The 19,573-nt window shown below is 34.3% G+C and overlaps 1 protein-coding gene across 1 annotated transcript in view; it reads right to left on the reverse strand.

Annotated features, from left to right (window-relative positions):
* The window catches only part of PFKP (phosphofructokinase, platelet), a 35,260-nt gene extending 16,164 nt beyond the window's left edge, over positions 1 to 19,096 (reverse strand). The window contains 13 exon segments of the mRNA XM_010087612.1: positions 174 to 244; positions 1,150 to 1,296; positions 2,173 to 2,242; positions 2,932 to 2,996; positions 3,595 to 3,720; positions 4,094 to 4,186; positions 5,596 to 5,691; positions 6,098 to 6,206; positions 6,307 to 6,351; positions 7,082 to 7,247; positions 9,771 to 9,960; positions 12,375 to 12,452; positions 19,025 to 19,096. Of these exon segments, the coding sequence (XP_010085914.1) occupies positions 174 to 244; positions 1,150 to 1,296; positions 2,173 to 2,242; positions 2,932 to 2,996; positions 3,595 to 3,720; positions 4,094 to 4,186; positions 5,596 to 5,691; positions 6,098 to 6,206; positions 6,307 to 6,351; positions 7,082 to 7,247; positions 9,771 to 9,960; positions 12,375 to 12,452; positions 19,025 to 19,096 (1,328 nt within the window).
* Positions 19,097 to 19,573: the final 477 nt, after the last annotated feature.

Consider the following 19,573-nt stretch of genomic DNA (forward strand, 5'->3'; position numbering starts at 1 on the left):
CTGGTACAGTACTATAAAGATACCCAAGCTGTAGTATGACCAAAAAAAAAACCAAAACAAAACAAAACCAAAAACCTTTAAACATTCTGTGGAAGGAAAAGAGCATGGAATCATACCCTGGTTACATAAAATACTAGAATTCATCATATCAATTGGCAAAATATTGATGTTACCGTTTTGTACCAAGAATTGATCCTCCTTGACCAGTCCAGCCTCCAACATCTCCCCAGCTGATTTCCTTTATCTTTGAATAAAAGTAAAAAAGGAGATTCCGTCACATAATTATCCAACTACTTCTCTTGACGTGCAGCAAACACCATGTACTACTTAATGTAAAGCTCTTGGAATAAGTTGTTGGGCATAGACAGCACCAGAAATTAACTTGGCAAAGAACAAAAGCAGCATCAAATGACAAAGTTAATTTCTCTTGAATTCTTACCAATCCCTTTCCATTCTGTCTATTCGTTCTTTCTTCCTCCAGATCATGATGAACCCTGCCTCCTTGTTTCATACACCATAATCCCATAATTCATACCACCTACTTTGACATCCTCTCCTACTGAATGTGAAACACAAAAATCTAAAACTAGGTCCCTGAAGTTAGTTTTGGGACCTATGGCTCCAGGGAGGCATAGAAATCACTAGTCTTGTATCCAGTTTCTCCTCAGTATATCAACTGATACTAAGGATTTAAAAGAGGGAAACAGAAAAAATCTATTTCTGAAGAGCTCAAATAAAAATTTAAAAAAAAAAACTTCCTCTCTCAACAAGCACCACTGCAAAGTTTCTTATGGCAAAGGAACACAGATGCAACAAGTCATTACACAGAATCAGTGATTCTTGTGTTGTTCTGTAGAAAACCTACCATATACTAAAAATTTACCAAAATTTGAAGGTAGGATTCATCTGAACTAATTTTGTAGCTCTACAGTGTGCGATTAGCAATATTTAAGATAAATGAATCTATAGACTAGAATAGTTGAGAAACACAGTTACAAAATTAGGTTTTATATATCTTTATGAAATAAAAGAACTTATAGAATCAGTTCCCGCAACAGTTGTGATAGAGCACCTTCTAAGAACATAAATAAAGGTGGTGGTGTGGAATAGGGTACATACTACTGTGTAATCCACACATGTAATACTGACCTTCCCTCTAGCAAAGCCTTCAAATCCATCAATGACAGCAAACATTTTATGGCCTTCAGTTATGCCAACTCTCACTGCAGCTCTCACTGCAGCATTCATTCCAGCTGCAGGGGCACCAACATTTAAAACTGCCACATTAAAATTAGTCTGCAAGATTAAAAATAATATTAATAAGCACTTCAATTTCTACACTGTGGTTAATTTGTCCATCATACACAGTTGATAAATATTGGAATGTAAGAAAGGAAATTTCAAAGCCCCTAAAACCATCCAAAATTTAAAGTTAACAAGAAGGTACATACACATATTTCCCCATTTGCAGCATATCACATAGAAACAAACAGTTTAAAAAAAAGAATGGTTGTTTTTAATAAGACTATCACATTTTCATTTGGTTTGCAGGTTAAGTTATTCAGGTTTTATATTCTAGTTCAGCTAGGTGCAAGAAACAAAAAATACCCTGCGTTACTGAACCAGCTTCATGTTATCAAAGCAGTAGTTTTGCACAAAAAACACCCAGAATAGCCAAAAGAGTAGAAACTGTTTCTAGCACCACAGCAGTTAGGTGTATCATCAGTACCATGCAAAGCAGAGCAGACGACAACTTTAATTTAAAAGAACCAGCCAAGTTTTTAGACAAGCTGACAGTATAATATTAAACAGGAGCACTCAGCATCCTTCACAGTACCACACGTTTTAAGGCTATGTCAGTTTTTAAAGCGTTTCCTATTAGGAACAGACACCAAAGGAACTGGGACCAGACATATACCCAAGGCAGAAACAAACCATCTAGCCAGAAATTTTCTAGTTAGAATGGTATTTCACTTTTTTTTAAAATTAGTTATTAGTAGAATAAAATTGTTGCAAACATCTTTCTGCCATTACAATATCTAACTAATTTTATAAAATATCCCATAGCAAGAAGAGAGTACTAAGGCAGGATGAGAGGAAAAGAAGAAAAACACTATTTATTAAGATACCCCAAAAGCAGACATGCATTGCACACTCAAAACACCCCCTTACCTTTGGAAGCTCAGCATCTGGTTTTTTGTGTGACAGTAATTTGTAGGTGTTAAGGTTGTTTTCAAAGCTCCTAAATAAGTAAGATAATAAATCAGATAAATAAAACAGTAAATTTTTCAACTCATAGTTATTTTAAAGAAACACTTGAATTTTTCTTAAACTTTTAAAAACAGGTATATAATATTTGGACTAAAGTTATTACAAATGCAAAACACAATAAAAACTGGAAATGAGAGAACACTGTAAAATACTCAGCCCTGTAAGACAATTGTAAGAAAATATAAAAAAACTCCATAGCTGTCAATAGAGTTTTATAGACTGGTGATAAAGCATTTTATTATCAAATGACTCTGTTGTCACATAGAGTGCAGAATGTCTCCCTCCAACATTACCGTTGGAAAGCTACCACCTACTTACAAAGAAGCTCATGGGATTCACCTGAAAATCTTGAATAACAAACATATGGTTCCTGCCAGTCAGCTCACACAACACAGCAGCTCTTTTCTTTGTGACTAGTTACCCCAGTATCAGTCACTAGCCTGACACAGTACTGAACTAGTTCTCGTTTCACATGTTTTTATGGGAATATGAATTTCAACTATTATATTTAAGCAACTCTTCTGTCACCTCTATTATTCTCAAATACATAAAAGCATATAGATATTAAATTAGTTAAAATAAAGTTTCAAATGCCAGTAGGACAGCAAAGCAATTCATCTTTTCTAGTGCAAATAGATTGATAGAAGTTATGGGCCATACCTTCCACGAAGCCTCACAGCCTCAACAAATCTTCCCTCATCCATGGCTTTCTGGACTTCTTGCGTCTTGAAAAAACAAGTTCATTACTCAATGTGTTTAAAAAACACAAGTTGATTATTTAATATATTCCAGTAAATAGATCATTCCGAAATAGCTTCCAAAAGTGAAAAAAGAAACATTGACATTTCATTAATTTATAAGCTACCTCTTATCATAGCAAACTTTCACTGGACAGGAGAAGAACAAAGTAGAAGCAGACACATGAAGCCTTCCTGGGAAAAAGGAGGTGGGGGGAGAAATCAACCTATCTATTTTGCGTTTTCTTTTTTTTCAGTTTAAGCTGAACAGTTTTAGTGCGGAAACCAGTGTTGCATATGATGTGTAAATGGATGCAAGCATCTGTAGAATTTGTTGTAGTAATAAAATGAGAAGATCTGAGATGACATTTTAAAACAAATTTAAAATATATCTATTTCTTGTTTGTTGGCAGTTTGTTAATAAGTAATAACACATAGAGAACACACACGAAGTTCATTATTCCCAATGTGGGAAATTGCTGCACACATTCCCATCAGTGTTTTAATGACAAAAGACAATTATTGTACACAGTGGTCTGTTGTAGTTAATGAATAACTATAAATTGGCTTTTTGCCAGAAACTCACCATCTGCACACACTCCATCAAAGGCAGGCGGACAGCCTGGTTTCCAGACAGGGACACGACACAGGCAGGGGTAGCTGGAGTAGCTTCTAAAAGGGCAAGCACAGCTTCCACACCCATACGACTTGCCTGAAAAGAGATAAATGTTTGAGTGTTCAAGCAAGCACTTAAAAGTAAAAGGCCTCCAATCACAGGAATGGTCATAATTTCTCTGTAAATCAAGCTGAAACCAATTATTCCTTGGTAGGTGAAAACGTCACAGTCTGTTTAATACCCTTAAAGTATGGAAGATTTTTCTTGCAGCTTTGCTTTTTAATTCTAATATAGATTCCTTTACACAAAGTGCTTCACTGTTCTGAATTTGAGCTCTTCAGATAGTTAACAGGAGACGAAAATTGGATTTGTCAAGTTAATTAGGTGAAGAATTACCCCACCCCCAAATAAATAATCAAATATAGTTGTACCATGTGGTGCCATGAGTAATTATTTTAGGTTCACTCACCAAAATTCTGTCAAAAGCTGAAGGGGTTCCACCTCTTTGCACATGACCCAAAATAGTTACTCGGGTGTCAAAACCGAGCCGCTGAACCACAAGCTGCAGAGAATTTCAAAATAAAGTCGTTTCATTATCATAATTATTTTATATATGCATGTGTTAGCATTGCTCTGCTTTATATGCTCTTGGAATAATAAAATTCTACATCTACTACACATTAGTATGTCAACAGTAGTGAAAATACTACAGAAGTTTAGCCAGTCTTCAGTTTATTCCTAACCTAGAACTAAATTCCAGGTTCCTAATCTAAACAAACATTTTATTTAATAACAGCAAAAGAGTGGCTTAGATTGCATTGCTTTCACTGCAGTTACAATGGCTTCATTTTGCACAGTACTCAGCCTTATAAAAAACAGGTTTAAACATTATAATTAGACTACTTGAAAGAAGTTCAATTACAGTATTTTATTCACTCTATATTTCATCTTTTTGCAAGATTACACATTCCAAACGATTCTGAGTAATTAGTGAAAATTACTTTTAACCTTAATTGACAAAGCATTTTAAAACTCACAGTAAAAATGGTAAAACTATTTTAGTCAGACTTTCTTTCCATTTCCTCTTTAGGTAACAAATCTAAAGTCACAGAAAGACATGTTTTATTAATACACCTTCAGTGAAGGTTAGGAATAAGTGATGGATTCTATAAAACAGAAAAAAATTAAGTTATTTACAAAATCTTCTATCCCGGATATTTATAGTTTTTGAAATTGGCTGAAATTTGTAGCAAGTAAGTAATGCTCCTTCCATAAATGCATAATAGCTATCTGCCGTATGTGTAATTAACACAACTTGGGGCTAAATTTGACCTTGTAAAACTGCAATTCTGAATTAAGAGTCAAAGATTACTCTCAAACTGACAGCTAAGGAAAATAAAACTTCATAGTCACAAGACAGATAAACCCCAGGTAAAGTCAAAGTGTCATAGGTCCTTCCTGCCAATGACTGACTATTTTTCAACTTCTTTTCTTAAGGGATCCTTTTGAAGAAAAGCAGGTCAATTTCAGCTCAGAAGTTTTTCTTAATCTCCAACACCAATGAAATTCTAGGCAAAACAATCATTTAGAAAAAAGTGACAAGACTTTGTCCAAATTACAGTATAACTTCACTGTGAGACAAACCATTATTAAAAACTTACAAGAAATATAACGTAAAATAGCATTACAATTACTGATCTGAGCCCATTTCAGACTACCAATTAAGGCACCCATGTTTTAGACTGTTGTCTCATTTTACATGGAGAAAAAGTTCTAATTAACAGCCACTGAAATAATGCCACCTTAAGCGGACTATGGATTCAGATAATAAAGCACAAGTATAAAATACAACCAAAGCGTGTGATACGCTACTTTACAGGGACAGATTTATGTTACAGAAATGTTATTGTCAGTAACAAGCCCCACGTTAAGAACAAACAGAAAGTACATCACAAGGGCGTTGACACTTACATCCTTAACCTTCTCTGACGTTATAGGTTTGTTGTGGCAATCAATAGCTCCTTCAGCTACAATAATAATATTCAGCCTTTTCTTCCGTGCACGATTCTATAATAAAATGACATCTATATAATAAAAAAACTGAAAGAAATTTACACCACCATTTTATAATCAATTGCTATACATTAAGCTGCTAGGATTTGACAAATATTTCTTATAATTGATCACTTCACTGTTCTCACATTTTATCTTTTCATAGATGAAGTGGAATGCCTTAAATCAAATTAATGAGGAAAGGTACGCACAACTGCTTATGTAGGAATAGTTTTATGTAATTCCTAGAGTAGGTCATATAATTTTTCAAAACAATTGCAGAAGAACTGTTTAAGATCAAATAGGACTATCTGTCACACTAGAAGCAAAGATCTGCTGAAAGTCCTGATCACATTTTTAAATCACTGTTTTCAAACAAATACCTGCAAGGACATCATGAAATCCCATAGTAATAGGTTACCTCTGAAAGCTTAACACACATTGAATCTTCCCAGCCTTCTTCTGGTGGGTATTCAGGAATAAACACCCAATCTGCACCACAGGCTAAGGCACTAACAAGAGCTAGATACCTAATAAACATAACAAATAATTAGACATTCATGGTTCAGATTTCTTCATCTCTCATAATTATATTTGTACAAGATATAAACTGCTGAAGACAATACATACCCACAGTGTCTCCCCATAACCTCCAGAACAAATGTCCTCTGATGGCTGTAACAATAAGAAAACAAATTAACTGTAATACTGCAACCCAAAAATCCAGTTCAATCCAAATCAATACCAGGAAACAGCCTGTGTTTGCCGTGCTTACCAAACACAGACTTCATTAGCAAAACAGAAGGCTGCATTAAACAATGTATTTAAAATTACATATCTTCCAACACATAATTCATTTTCACTACTACTTTCTTCTAAAACATGTAAGGGCAGTTAGGAGGGAAGAGGTGAACATTTACTAGAAATGTAAATGATGCAGACTCATAGTTAAGAACTGTAATAATATAGCTGTTTAAAAAAAATATATGCTTAAATTTTACCTAGGAAAAGCTTATATACAAACATGTTACTTTGTACTATCCAAGGTGTGACTTGTCTGGATTTTCTCTAAAAGAGTATGTCTGAGAAAGACTAAAAACACTAAAAAACCAAAGTCTGCCCCTAAAGCTGAGGCAGCCTCTACAGTCAGATGCTTGAGGTGCTCCCGTGACAGGAACAATGGAAAAACAGTTACTAAGAAAAAAAAAAACAACTGAGACACTTGAAACATGCAGCCAAAAAGAGCTTTTATTCCCACTCTAGAAATATTACAAATACCAGCTACCTAACTTCTATTCAAAATTAACTTATATTCTCCACTATTGTAAGGCAATAGGAAACTTAAAGAATTGAAGCACGGACAACTGTATATTTGTTATAGTTTTCGATAATATGCACAATTTACCTTTGTGCAGTGGTCATGATGGCATCCACAACTTCAATTATTCTGTGCAAAGCTGAGTCAGTACCTATGGTCATATCTGTGCCACAGAAGTCATTGTCTATGGATCCAACCATCCCCACAATGTTAAGGTAAGCATATTTCTTAACAGCCTCTTCATCAATCTTTCCTGTAAAGAAGTATCCAGAGAAAGAGGTGTCATATTAAAAAAAAAAAAAAATTTAGACATATTGCTTGGTTGCTCTACTTTTGTAAATGAAACATATCCAAACATTAAATTATGTTTAGATATTTTAGGTAACAAGGTTAGTCAAAACTACAAACAAAAGCCAACATCCAAACAAAAGAATCCTACATAGAACTCCTTACAGTAAGGAAAGAAACAAGAGCCTTTCAGTCCATTTCAAAGTGTCAACAGATTATCAAGTTTTGTAAACAAGCTTAAAATTGATGGTATGGACTTAAACAATAGCAGTCAGATTGCAGTCTCAGCCTATGACGTGCAATGAAGAAGTAAAAGGAGGCAAACTGGATGTGATTATGGGCATATGTAAACAATCAAAAGCCAGCATTAAACTTTTGAAGACTTCTCTTCTGCAACACTGAAAGGCTCTGATTTCATGATTAATAAGCAAATAGAATGGAAAAGCTCCTATTCTAAGTCATAGTCTGCGCCTCCCAAGACATCAGTGAAAGTGCTGAATCACCCAAGAGCTCTAAAGGATCTCAAGGATGAAATACCTTAGCTGCTTAGCGCTTAAAACCACCTTAGTATCTGTGGATGGGATTGTAGTAAATATAATGCCAAATTTTTAATATGGGATTTAAGAACTATATATCAGTGTGTTTAACGTCTATACTAGAGAAAATAGTAGAAACCATAATGAAACATGTAACTGATGTCCATAAGGTAAATACAGCTTTCTGAAGAAGAATCAAAAAGTTTTCTATGAATGTATAACATGCATTACAAACCTTTTCTAGAGTTCCAAAGGTGACTTAATAATCATATGAATAAGGAGTATCTGGTTGACATATTCTACTTAGATTTCCAAAAAGCCATTGACAAGGTCTGTCCCCAAAGGATTTTGAGGAAACTAAGTAGCCACAGCATAAGAGAGAAGGCTTTTGTATAGAATAAATAAAGTGAAACAAATGGTAAATAATATGAAGCAGAGGGCAGTAGTAAATACAAGTTCTTGTATCTGAGGAAGGTAACCAGTGGAGTTCTACAAGGATCTGCGCTGTTCAACATGCTCAGCAATAACCTAGAAAAGGGAAGGAGCAGTAAGCTGCCAAAGTTTACTGATCAAACTGAATTATTTGGGTTCTAAAGGTGTGGCTTGTCTGAGAAGAAATTAAGACGACTAGCAAGAAACAGTGAGCAGGTAAAGTATCAGATGGAATTCATTGTAGATAAATGTAAACTAATACACGTAAAAATGTACCCTAACATCACAAACAAAATAATGCTATTTTCAGCATAATAATATAATAATGCTGTTTTCATTAATAGATCAGCTTCAATGCTCAATAGCAGTCAAAAAAAATCAAAATATTAGAAAATATTAGGAAAAGAATAGAGAACAAAACAAAGATCATAATACTACTGTGTAGATCCATGGTTTGCCCTCATCTTGAATACTGGGTGCAGTTGTGGTCCTCCCCACCTCAAAAAGGACATGGTAGAACTGGAAAAGGTTCAGAGAAGGGCAACAAAGATGATCAAAGGTATAGAACTTACGTATAAGGAACAACTAAGCAAACTAGGACTCTTCCATCTAGAAAAAGAGATGATGAAGGGAAAACAAGACAGCTGTAAAATCTCGAGTAGCGCACAGAGAGGAAGCAGGATTAATCATTCACTGTTCTAATATAAAAATTATAGGACATGAAATGGAACTAGAAGCCAGCAGGATCAAAATAATCAGAAGGAGAAGATTCTTCACAATCTTCATCATTCAGAGAAGCTGTAGAACTCCTCGCTACACCATGTTGTCAGCAAAAAACTGTATGCTTTCAGGGAGATTGTATACATTCATGGAAGAGAAACTCATTAAGGACTGCTAACAGCATCTGGTTCAGGAAGTCCTGAAGACAGAAATGGATGGAACCTATCAGAGTATTTATATATTTTGAATAACATATAGCATAAATACAGCAATACATAGGCTTGTTCTGTTCTTTTACTCTTCCCTATACATTCTCTTGGATGCTATCAAAGACAACTACTGGGCTGGATGCACTTTTAGCAACAGCCACTTAACATTCTGATCTTAAAAAAATAAGTGTCATATAGGCAGAAAAGCATCATAATTGAATAAAAACCAAGTGTGCAGCTTGTTGTAGGAAAGGAATTACCATCTCAGTTTGGACATGAGGGCAAAGGGCTTTTCAAAGCAGAAGGTTCAAAGTTCAGGCCCTGAAAATTATTAATAATGGGGGAAAAAATCCAGACAGTTGCCCAGTAACTCACTTGGCCTTTTTGAACCTTTATGGTACATAAGGGAGGATGTACAGAAATCAAAACCTACTACTTTACGAAGAACCATGTAATTTTTTAGAATGTATGCATTTGACTTCTGAACTTAAGAAGTATCCTCTGGATGTATAACTTGTGTATGTCCACTTAGGGTACATAGCTTCCCTGGAGAGTGGACTAGAATTCTAGAGGGTCTAAAGACAAACTTACCTTTCTGTGCCAGTTCTTCTAGAAGTCCACTCCACTCTTCACGGAACAGATTGGCACCAGTTAAGCTACCATCTCCACCAATCACACAAAGATTGGTGATTCCTCTCTGAACCAAGTTGTAGGCTGCCTGCAGGCGGCCCTCCCGGGTACGAAAGGATTTGCAGCGTGCACTACCAATAACTGTACCTCCCTAGAAGAAGGAATTGTAACAGTTTTAATCTATAACCTAGTATTTTACTGGATTTTTTTTAAGATGGATTAATGAAGAATGGTTATTTTATAGCACAAACTGCATCTTTAATTTTACAGTGAGTAAAAAGTAATGGAAAACAAAGAATTATCAAGCCTGTGGGAAACTGTGTTCTCAAGAGCAGATATACGCACCAAGGAAAAAACACTCAGAAATGACCGATAAAGAGCTACTCTTGAAGGAAAGTGTTCAAAGATTTGGGATTAATTTCAGTAGCATTCCAATTACTTATCTAATTATTACTTATATGTGATGACAACAGTAAAAGTGATACAATATTCAGTAGTTAAGGAATTAGATTAATCTCCATCAAAGCCTGACATTTTCCCCCTAATAGCACAAAATATATAAGCAATAACAGAAAAGATGTATCCCTAAAGCTCAAAATTAGCATTTATTGTCATTCCACATAATTACAGAAAGAACTGCATTCACATTTTGTGCCTTGTAGATCAGTCTAATGTTGAAGTTTCTCTTTTGTTAATTTATCTGCTGTGTTTATTACCAGGATTTAAAGAGCTTCCTCCAAAAAAAAATTAATTCATTATTTTCAGAACAGACTGAAGCATGTTGTCACTGAAAATTGCTGGGACTCGTGCTGAAGACAATTTATTTACACATCTTCTCTCTTTATGTTGTTCACTCAAGAAAAGTTTAAATTTTGCCTTGTTTACTGCCACAGTAAAAAGTAAAATTAATTAAGAATGCTTTTTTTTTTCTTTTTGCTGCAAACAAGCCTGGAGATGATTATCTGACTTTTGCACAAACATTTCCTTCACTTTAACTTATAAAACATCAGTCATGCCAATCTAAATGTGAGTTTCCAATCTGTAGAGGCTGTACTAATATAATTTGCCCTATCAAATAGGTGTTTCAGCTCTCAAGCCAGTCCTGGGCACTTTTTTACTGTCTACATTGCAGTACACAACAGCTGCTAGTAGAAGAAAAAAAAAAAAGTGGAATAGAAGCAGTTCAGCATTCTCCACAGACAAAAAAGTAGAAGTGTCCACATGGAGACATTCTAAAAATAACAATCAGGCCTAAAAAACATATCTAAACTAGATATTTTCATACGTAAAAAACCACAGTTGTAAGCAGAAAAGAGACTATGTATTTGAAACAACATACTACAACTTGTTCTGATTGAACAGTAGTATAGGTTGGGCTGAAAAATCTTTTATCAAAACAACTTCAAATTCTTCCAAGATGCATCCTCAGTTTCACTGTTGGTCTGTCAAATTTCTAGCCATCAAGCTCAGAAAGGTGTTTTTCTTATAGTATGTATGCTATATACATGTATAGGATGCCTACATCCTGCTCCTGCCTATACTCTTGTATGGCTTGGCTACAACATCTCAATTTTCTCCTCTTAGTCATATGGTTTAGTTTTAGGTAGCTCTGTGAGAAGCAGGGAGTTGGACTCGATGATCCTTATGGCTTCCTTCCAACTTGAGATATTCTATCATTCTATGTTTATAGATTCTACAACGCAGACAGAGGATAAAAAAAAAACCAACCAAAAAACCAAGTATACATGGACAAAAAAATTCACAGTATTCAGGGTATTTGTTTATTTAAATAAAATAAAAATCTATAAGCAATAAGGCATCTTCACAAAACACAGCATCTGCTGTGGAAGAGGTAACAACATTTCCATGCTGAGGAAAAGCGTAAGATCCAAATTACCACCTTGCAGAACGTTGTAATATAAATGTACAGACAAAGTCACTGGCATTATCTGAGCTCTGCAGAACTGTACTGTAATTACACCCATTACTATAATTCTCAATCCACTTACACAGGAAGCCAACAAGGTTTCTTAACAAAACACTTGCCTTATGAAACATAGTTGTTTCATATTTTGGCCCTATATTGTCTTTTTAATTAAATACAGGCTTGACAATATGGCCTTAGGAGTCTAATGACATGTAATGTTGAAAATCTAGGACAAAGGTTTTCAAGATTATTTCTGTGCACCAAGTACAAGACCACACAGAGATCTTTAAGAAGTGTCAAACATCCATACTGTAAGGCTCTACTAGAAGTGTTATGCACTGGTCACTCAGTCATCACAGAATTTGAATCCATAATTACAGCTGTTTGCTTGGATCTAGAATTTTGGTTCCCTGTTTAAGGCAGAGGGTTTGGGTCCCACACCCACCCCACAAGACCATACAGAGATCTTTAAGTATCAAACATCCATACTGTAAGGCTCTACTAGAAGTGTTATGCACTGGTCACTCAGTCATCACAGAATTTGAATCCATAATTACAGCTGTTTGCCTGGATCTAGAATTTTGGTTCCCTGTTTAAGGCAGAGGGTTTGGGTCCCACACCCACCCCATAACACTTACGACTTGCAAGATACTTGAAACACTTTCCCATGAAACTTCAACAATATTATCTCCTCCATCAACCATTCCCTGGTAACCCTGAAACAGAAAAGGTATTTCAGAAGTCTGATTTGAAAAACTGTGTAACATTTCCATTGCAGTAATACTCACCTTGTATACTTCAATGCAACTTTAAGTAATTTAAAACACAGAATAAAAAAATACTCAATTTGAATGAAACAACATAAAAACAAGTATCCCATTAGAGAGGCAAAAACCCGAAACCCTCTTTTTCCAAAAGATCAGTTCAAAAGACAACTTCAAGATAAAGTAATACTTTACACAGATTACTTATAAACTAAAATGGCAATGTATTTCTTCTGTTTCAGTAATAAATATTCAGTTATTTCTTAAAACTACAAAGATGGATGAACTTTGAACAGAAATATAAAATGTGCCTCCTAAAAACATAACCTTTGTAACCCTTTGTACCCTTTTTTCCCAAGGTAGGTATAAGCAAAACAAAATAAAGAGTAACAACAGAAAGTTTTTCATAAATGAAGAAGAAATCAGGCCACAATCTTTAGTCTTTTTTTGAGGCAGTTAAACAATAAATACATGAAAGAAATTTAACAGAAAAAATACAACTTTTTAGCAATGCATTTAAGAAATCCTTAATACCTCAACTCAAATGGTCTTCAGAAACCAATGCATGCTGTAATATGGAAAGAACTACACTTAGTTGAAAGAAGGAAAACTATTCAGTGAGCAGCTGAAAGGTTTTGTCATGCCTGGCTTTATTAACTCTCTGAATAAATACTAGCTGAAAGATGGAAAAGAATCTGTAATTGTCACTGTTAGGTGATACTGGGAACACTTTTTTTTTTTTTTTTTTTTTTTTAAATTAGCAAATACAGCAAAGTTCTAACCTGGAAAAAAACCTAAATGATACAGACATCAGAATAAAACTGGAGCTACCATTCAACTTTTTGGCATTTATTTAAATCCATAGGGAAAATATGCTAGATTGAAGAAAACAAACAAAAAAACACTTGAAACATGACAATGCTTATGTCTTCATTTTTAGATTATGTGTACACATGGATAATCATGCTGAGGAACAATTAGTTATCCTTTCTTCTGTATGCAGTTCCTGCAAGACTGTACATATTTAATTTTAGGGTTCTCAATAATAAATCAAGTAGAACTAGAAACAGAAGGGATTTCAGAAGACAGTAGAACTGACATTATAAACTGTAGACGCTTACTTTGCCACAATCCAGAGTACATGTAGATTTTATTCAGTATGCAGTGACTTGGAAATACACTAAGCCTACACTGGTTTAAAAAGCCATATATATTATATGAATACTTTTATCATACTTGAAGTCCCTCTCTAGCATGATGTGATACAAATATAAAGGTAACCTGGACTCAGCAAAAGTGCAAGTTACTCAAATTAAGCTTTCTAGGATTCTAGGACAGATTCTAAATGGAAAGCATAAAAGTTTCTCCTCAGTGAGACTTGAGTAAAGAAGTTACATACAAAACGATCAAGTAACAGTAAAGAAAAAGCTAGATGGAAAATGACCCAAGTCTGTATTTTCTGTCATTCAACAGATCTTTTCTATATTTTGTATTCTCTCCAGGTAACTTTGATGTGTGTCCAATGTACACACATACTGTCTTGTATACTAATGTATATACATAATGACTCGAAGCCAAGGCATTATTTGCACAATTCCTTCAAAAAACAGAGCAAGATGGAAAATAAATAATGTTTAATCTACATAACAGCTTAAAAGAAAATTCTTTCTCAGACAAAGCACAAAGATCTTCAGACAGAAACATTTCAGTGGCTCCAACTGAATTTGATGAAGGCTAGTACTAAGTTCACTTATCACAGGTTTGCTGGCTTGTTTTTTTTAAAGCAAAGAATCCAATGTTCCTTGTATCACTCAGATTGAAAGCTTCTCTGATTGGTGTTGCTATTGGCAACTACAATAACACTAAGATTTTTAGGCAACAAATCCTGAAAGAATAGTGTGATGTTGCATCCTAACTCAGTTTGTAACACTCACTATAGTAAGCTGCACTACAAGCTGACAAAAAAATATACACAATTCACATATTTGCTTCAATCATTCACCTTCCATTTTAACTTGAAAGGAAAAATAAAGTGCATTCAACAAAGTATTATAAACAGTAAATATATGCATAATTATATACATATTCTGATACTCATGGATCAAGGTTTCCAATTCGTATTTTATTAACAAATCTAAAACACAGGGAAAAGCAAATGGATAAACTATTTGAAATTGTCTGTAAGATTTGAAACACCTTGTAGTTAGGGCTAAGGATGAGCTGTGACCGACTCCTGCACCATGCATCTCTAAAGTAGGAAGAACTCATGCATTCTGATCAGGAGTCCACATCAGTTCTACTTTGTCTGTGTAAAGAAGCAAGAACAGGAGCTGTATTGACAATTCCTCCCACTACAAGGTAAGGACAGGGACCTTTCAGAACAGGCCTGATCCACTTTAACTGTTACATTAGCTTTTCCTAACTCAGTTCTGCTTGCCAAGTAGCGTATGTAAGCTACTTGTGAACAATGCAGCTAGAACTTCCGTGCTGTTCTTCCATACCATTACGAGATACAAAAGCCATAGAATTAAAAGAGCTTTCTAGAAAAGGTATAGGCAAAAAAAGATGACTAATTATAATTGAAGTATTAATAATGATCACAATTTCCATTAATCATTTTAGTTATTTAAGCACTTGGGGACTGGGCAATCCATTTTAAAGGTAGAAATTAACTTGAAATATTTTATCAAATACTTCAACGTTGTTACAATTGTCTGGTTACTGAAAATTACTTAATAAAATTACCAAAATAAAATGAAGGTGGGAACCTGTCAATTTAGATTTAAGAAAAAAATCTTATTTATATTCTAAAAATAGCAGCTTGGGTACTAAGATACTAAAACTATGGGGCAAGAACAGAAAAAAGTAAACTGTCAAAAATATATCAAACACTCTACTTGAAGATGAATCCCATTTTACACCTTCACCTTCCTCTACCCAAAATCTGAATATTCAAAGCTGAACAAGAGGAAATCTCTGTAGGTCATATGTTCACAGGGTATGTACATATACACTGTAACTCCTGGGAGAGTGGCAGACAACAAAGCTTGCTTCCAGTCTTAATTCTAAAAAGAAAACCTTTGGAAAAAGAACAAGCCATCTTCTGATATGTTACACGTGAGACATTTTGGGCTTTAACAGTTGTTTAAGTTTACTTAAGAGTTTTTTTAGCTATTGCTTGACAACATGAAATACTAGCATCACTGAGTGCACAAACCACATAAAAAAACATGAAGTTTTCCTCACAGAAATCCATGACCGCCGTACCATTGCACTTCCAATGCTGGCCTCTTGAGAAAAAGACTCCTAATCAAGATGAAGAATCTAAAAGCTCCATAGCTTAGTAGTAAGAGCACGCATCCACTGGGAACTATGTGCTTCAATCCTGGAAAGAGGGCAGGTTATTTGTATAATTATTTAAGACCTCCATTTTTAAAATGAATTGCCATAAATGAGAGGCATAAGTTTTTCTTCTCATTCTCAATTGAAAACAAACAAACAAACAAACCCAACTGAAATCACTTCTGATTAGTGAAAAAATTTAAACTAGCCTCCTAGAACAGACTAGTAATTTTACATGTACTTCCATCTCCTACATTTTCACAGCATGTGTGAAATAAATCCATGGGTATTCACATTGATCTGCCTCAGACTGAGGCAGATTTGAGGAATGTGATGCTAGCCAGTGAGGGTGAGTACTGACTGTTTATATATTGAAATTAAATCCTAAAAGATGATAACATGAATAAAATATGAAACAAGGGCAACAGTATAGAGTAAGCATTGTTTCAACAAATTAGAAGCACAATTTTCAAATGTGCTAATTTCAATGAATTAAGATACTAATTTTTTTTTATTTTACAGATATAAATTTATAGGTTTATAAAAACTATATAAATACAATAAATTATAGTTTTTGAATAAACTATTTTATAGTTTTAATTTTCACATGACTTTTTTTTTTCCCCTTTTGGGAACCAAAGTATGTCCGAATAGCCCATGAATTCCAATATCTAACTGTTTCTTTCTTTGGGCTTTGGTAAACCCAGCTTAAAAAAGGCTGGAAAATTACTTATATCTAGTTAATTGCCAATTTTTATGTATTTATATTGGTAATCCCTCATCATAAAATGAAGCAAAATGGAGTTAGGAAACAAAAGGAAAATTGAATTATTGTTTCACTAAGAATATGGACCTAGCTTTGGCCACAGCTGTAGAAGACAGATGATTTTACAGTGCAAGAAAAGTTCTTATGACAGAGAAAGTTACAGCTGAAAAAGAGCATACGACCACTAGAACAAAATAGGCTTGAAAAGGCTGAGACCTTTAAGTCCACTTTTGGCTCCAAATAATGACATATTTTTCACTTTTTGAAAGTTTACACTTCAGGTTTTTTCTTCACTTTGAGCAGCTTCAACACAAGTATCAATTTACCTTGACATATGTGTACCTAGTTAAAATGCCTATCCAAGATGGAGGCTAAAAATACACTATTCTCATTGCTTAACATGCTGAAGTTTGCATTTGATAAGCTGTAATATAGAAGGACCTTATCAAAAGTGTTAAGATACCTCCAAGTATATACAAAAATCTATCTCCTCTGTATACATCATGCAAAGGCTTATAGTAAGGATCTCTAGCGACAAGTCTTATCCTAAAATTTTTACCTTCCACTACACTTGTCATCTGCATCTGTTTCCTTTTTCAAAATGCTGAAATTAAATAGTTGTTTCATTTCAAAGCTTGCAACAGTATTCTCTGAAATACACCCATTGTGAAAGAAAACTGACTTTGTATTTTAATTAACACACAGCAGAGAGGAAAAAAGCTTAGCATTCAGTACTTCTGGAAACATGGAAAAGAATGGACTAATGTAGAAGCAAAGATCTCTTTCAGAGCTATTTCCCACACTTACAGTGAAATGTGCATTTTTCTCCCAGACTACATTGTTACAGTGAAGACAGAACAACAGTATATAAAGGAAACTCAAAACTCCAACATTGACTTGACTTTTACAATAGATTTTCATTCTGAAATATCTGTGATTTCACATTGTCAAACTCTAGCACTTAACAGAGGAACATGATAACTTAAGTAGTGCAGTGCTACTAAGTTCAGGAAAATAGAAATTTCCAAATTTTGGAAGTAAGTATACTGTAAGATGAGCTACAAAGATGGTCATTCTTAAGTTAAACATAATTAAAAAATCTCAAAACAAACAAGTTCTGGCCTTTAAAGACAGACAAAAAAACCTCCTTATTTCCACAAAAGTATCTGACCCATTTCAGCAAGCCTGCAAAACAGCTGAACACTGAAGGAGTTCTAGAGATTGACCATGTAATTAGCACACACTAAGTATTCAGAGCGACTTGCTGTAGCACTGTAGTACAAAAGAATTTCAGAGCACAGTGCTTTGCTTATTTGCATTTCAATATACTTTGCATCTCTTTAGTCAATGAGCTATAAGAATGAGCAGACACAGAAAAAAATGGATAAATAGCTACCTTTTAAACCTAAATTATATAATTTACATGTGCAAAACTGAAGTATTTTCTGAGCACTTCTATGAATTCTACTGCTCCATATTTTAATATTAAACATTAAAATTACAATATGCTATGAACATTGCCTACAAAGTTTTGCCCTATATCAAATGTTTATTATAATTTGTAATCATCTCAAAGTTCTAAAGAGTTGTACAGGACTTCTAATGTGAACAGAATGACTTCTTGCTAAACATATTTACTGTATTGATCAGTCCTCAAATTTTATAAAAACTGGAAGTGTCCTTCAGGTGGAAGTCTAACTGTAACTTAGTCTTCCAGTAAGACATACACAGATAGTGTTATTTTGGCATTTACATTAAAATTGCCTCCTATCCTTATTTCCTATCAAGTTATTGCTACAGAAGATAACAACCTTCACGCACATGTAGTCATAAGCTTCAACCACAAAATTCTAACGTCTGGAGACTCTACTGATGGCACAGGTTTTTTGGTGGGGTCTTTTTTATTTCAGTTACAACTTTCTACCTATAAGCCAGGAAAGATGGCATCAGCAATCAAAAACGAGTTGTGTAATTTGTGAACCAAGGGCAATGGCACATCCTTATCATACCCTAGGAAAATGGATTGGGGGAAAGTCAAAGGGTTAAGAATTAGTAGTTTAACTAGGTTTAGGAAGGTATTTATAAAATACAATATTTGGGGACAAACATCTAACAAGTACACAGCTCACTGCTGTGTGACACTGACCTCTGGCTTTCTCAGTATTTTCAAGCTTCTGGTGGCACATGAAGAATTCCATAAATTTAAAAAAATATTTTAAATGAAATAGTTCTACCATATACCTTGTGAAAAGTACTTTCCACAAAAATTAAAAATATTAAATAAAACATTGTTATGATGAAAGGGAATGACATCTACATCATATTTTAATTTATACTATTCACTCTCCATGAGGTTTCCACAAAAACTCAGGTGTAGTCAGAAGACAAATACAGAATTAATAAAACAAAAACTAACCTCATAAACAAAATACACTTTGGCTTTTACATAGATTCCCATGCGTACTACTGCGCGCACAGCAGCATTCATACCTGGGAAGAAAAAAGCAAAATCACATTGTTATACGTTATCCAATATTTTCTGTATACTATAAATTTTCAGCATATTCAAAGAAGAGGAAATATTAATTCATTCCTAAAGAAAGACAGTGATCAGCATCTATTAAACAGAAATTTGCTTAATGACAGTGCAATCAGCCCATGAACATGGAGGGTGCAGAACTATTTGCTTTATTACTACAATTACGTGGATGCCAGTATGTGCGTTAATCAGATATTAAATTGCTGCTGATTGTAAAACACCATTGTAGAAGTAACAGCTGCTAAACTAGAAACAGAAAGTAAATTCATTTCACGATAATGATTAGTTTTCTATCTGAAATATAACACATTCAGACAGTTAAAACTTAGCTTCTTCAAATGAGAAATGATGTTGTAACAGGTTTTTTTCCTGAGCTTTCCAAAGTAACACAGGTATATATACACTATTTTGTGGGGAGCACAGCCA

The sequence above is a fragment of the Pterocles gutturalis genome, unplaced genomic scaffold (assembly GCF_000699245.1).
Source record: "Pterocles gutturalis isolate BGI_N339 unplaced genomic scaffold, ASM69924v1 scaffold20676, whole genome shotgun sequence".
Taxonomy (NCBI): Eukaryota; Metazoa; Chordata; class Aves; order Pterocliformes; family Pteroclidae; genus Pterocles; species Pterocles gutturalis.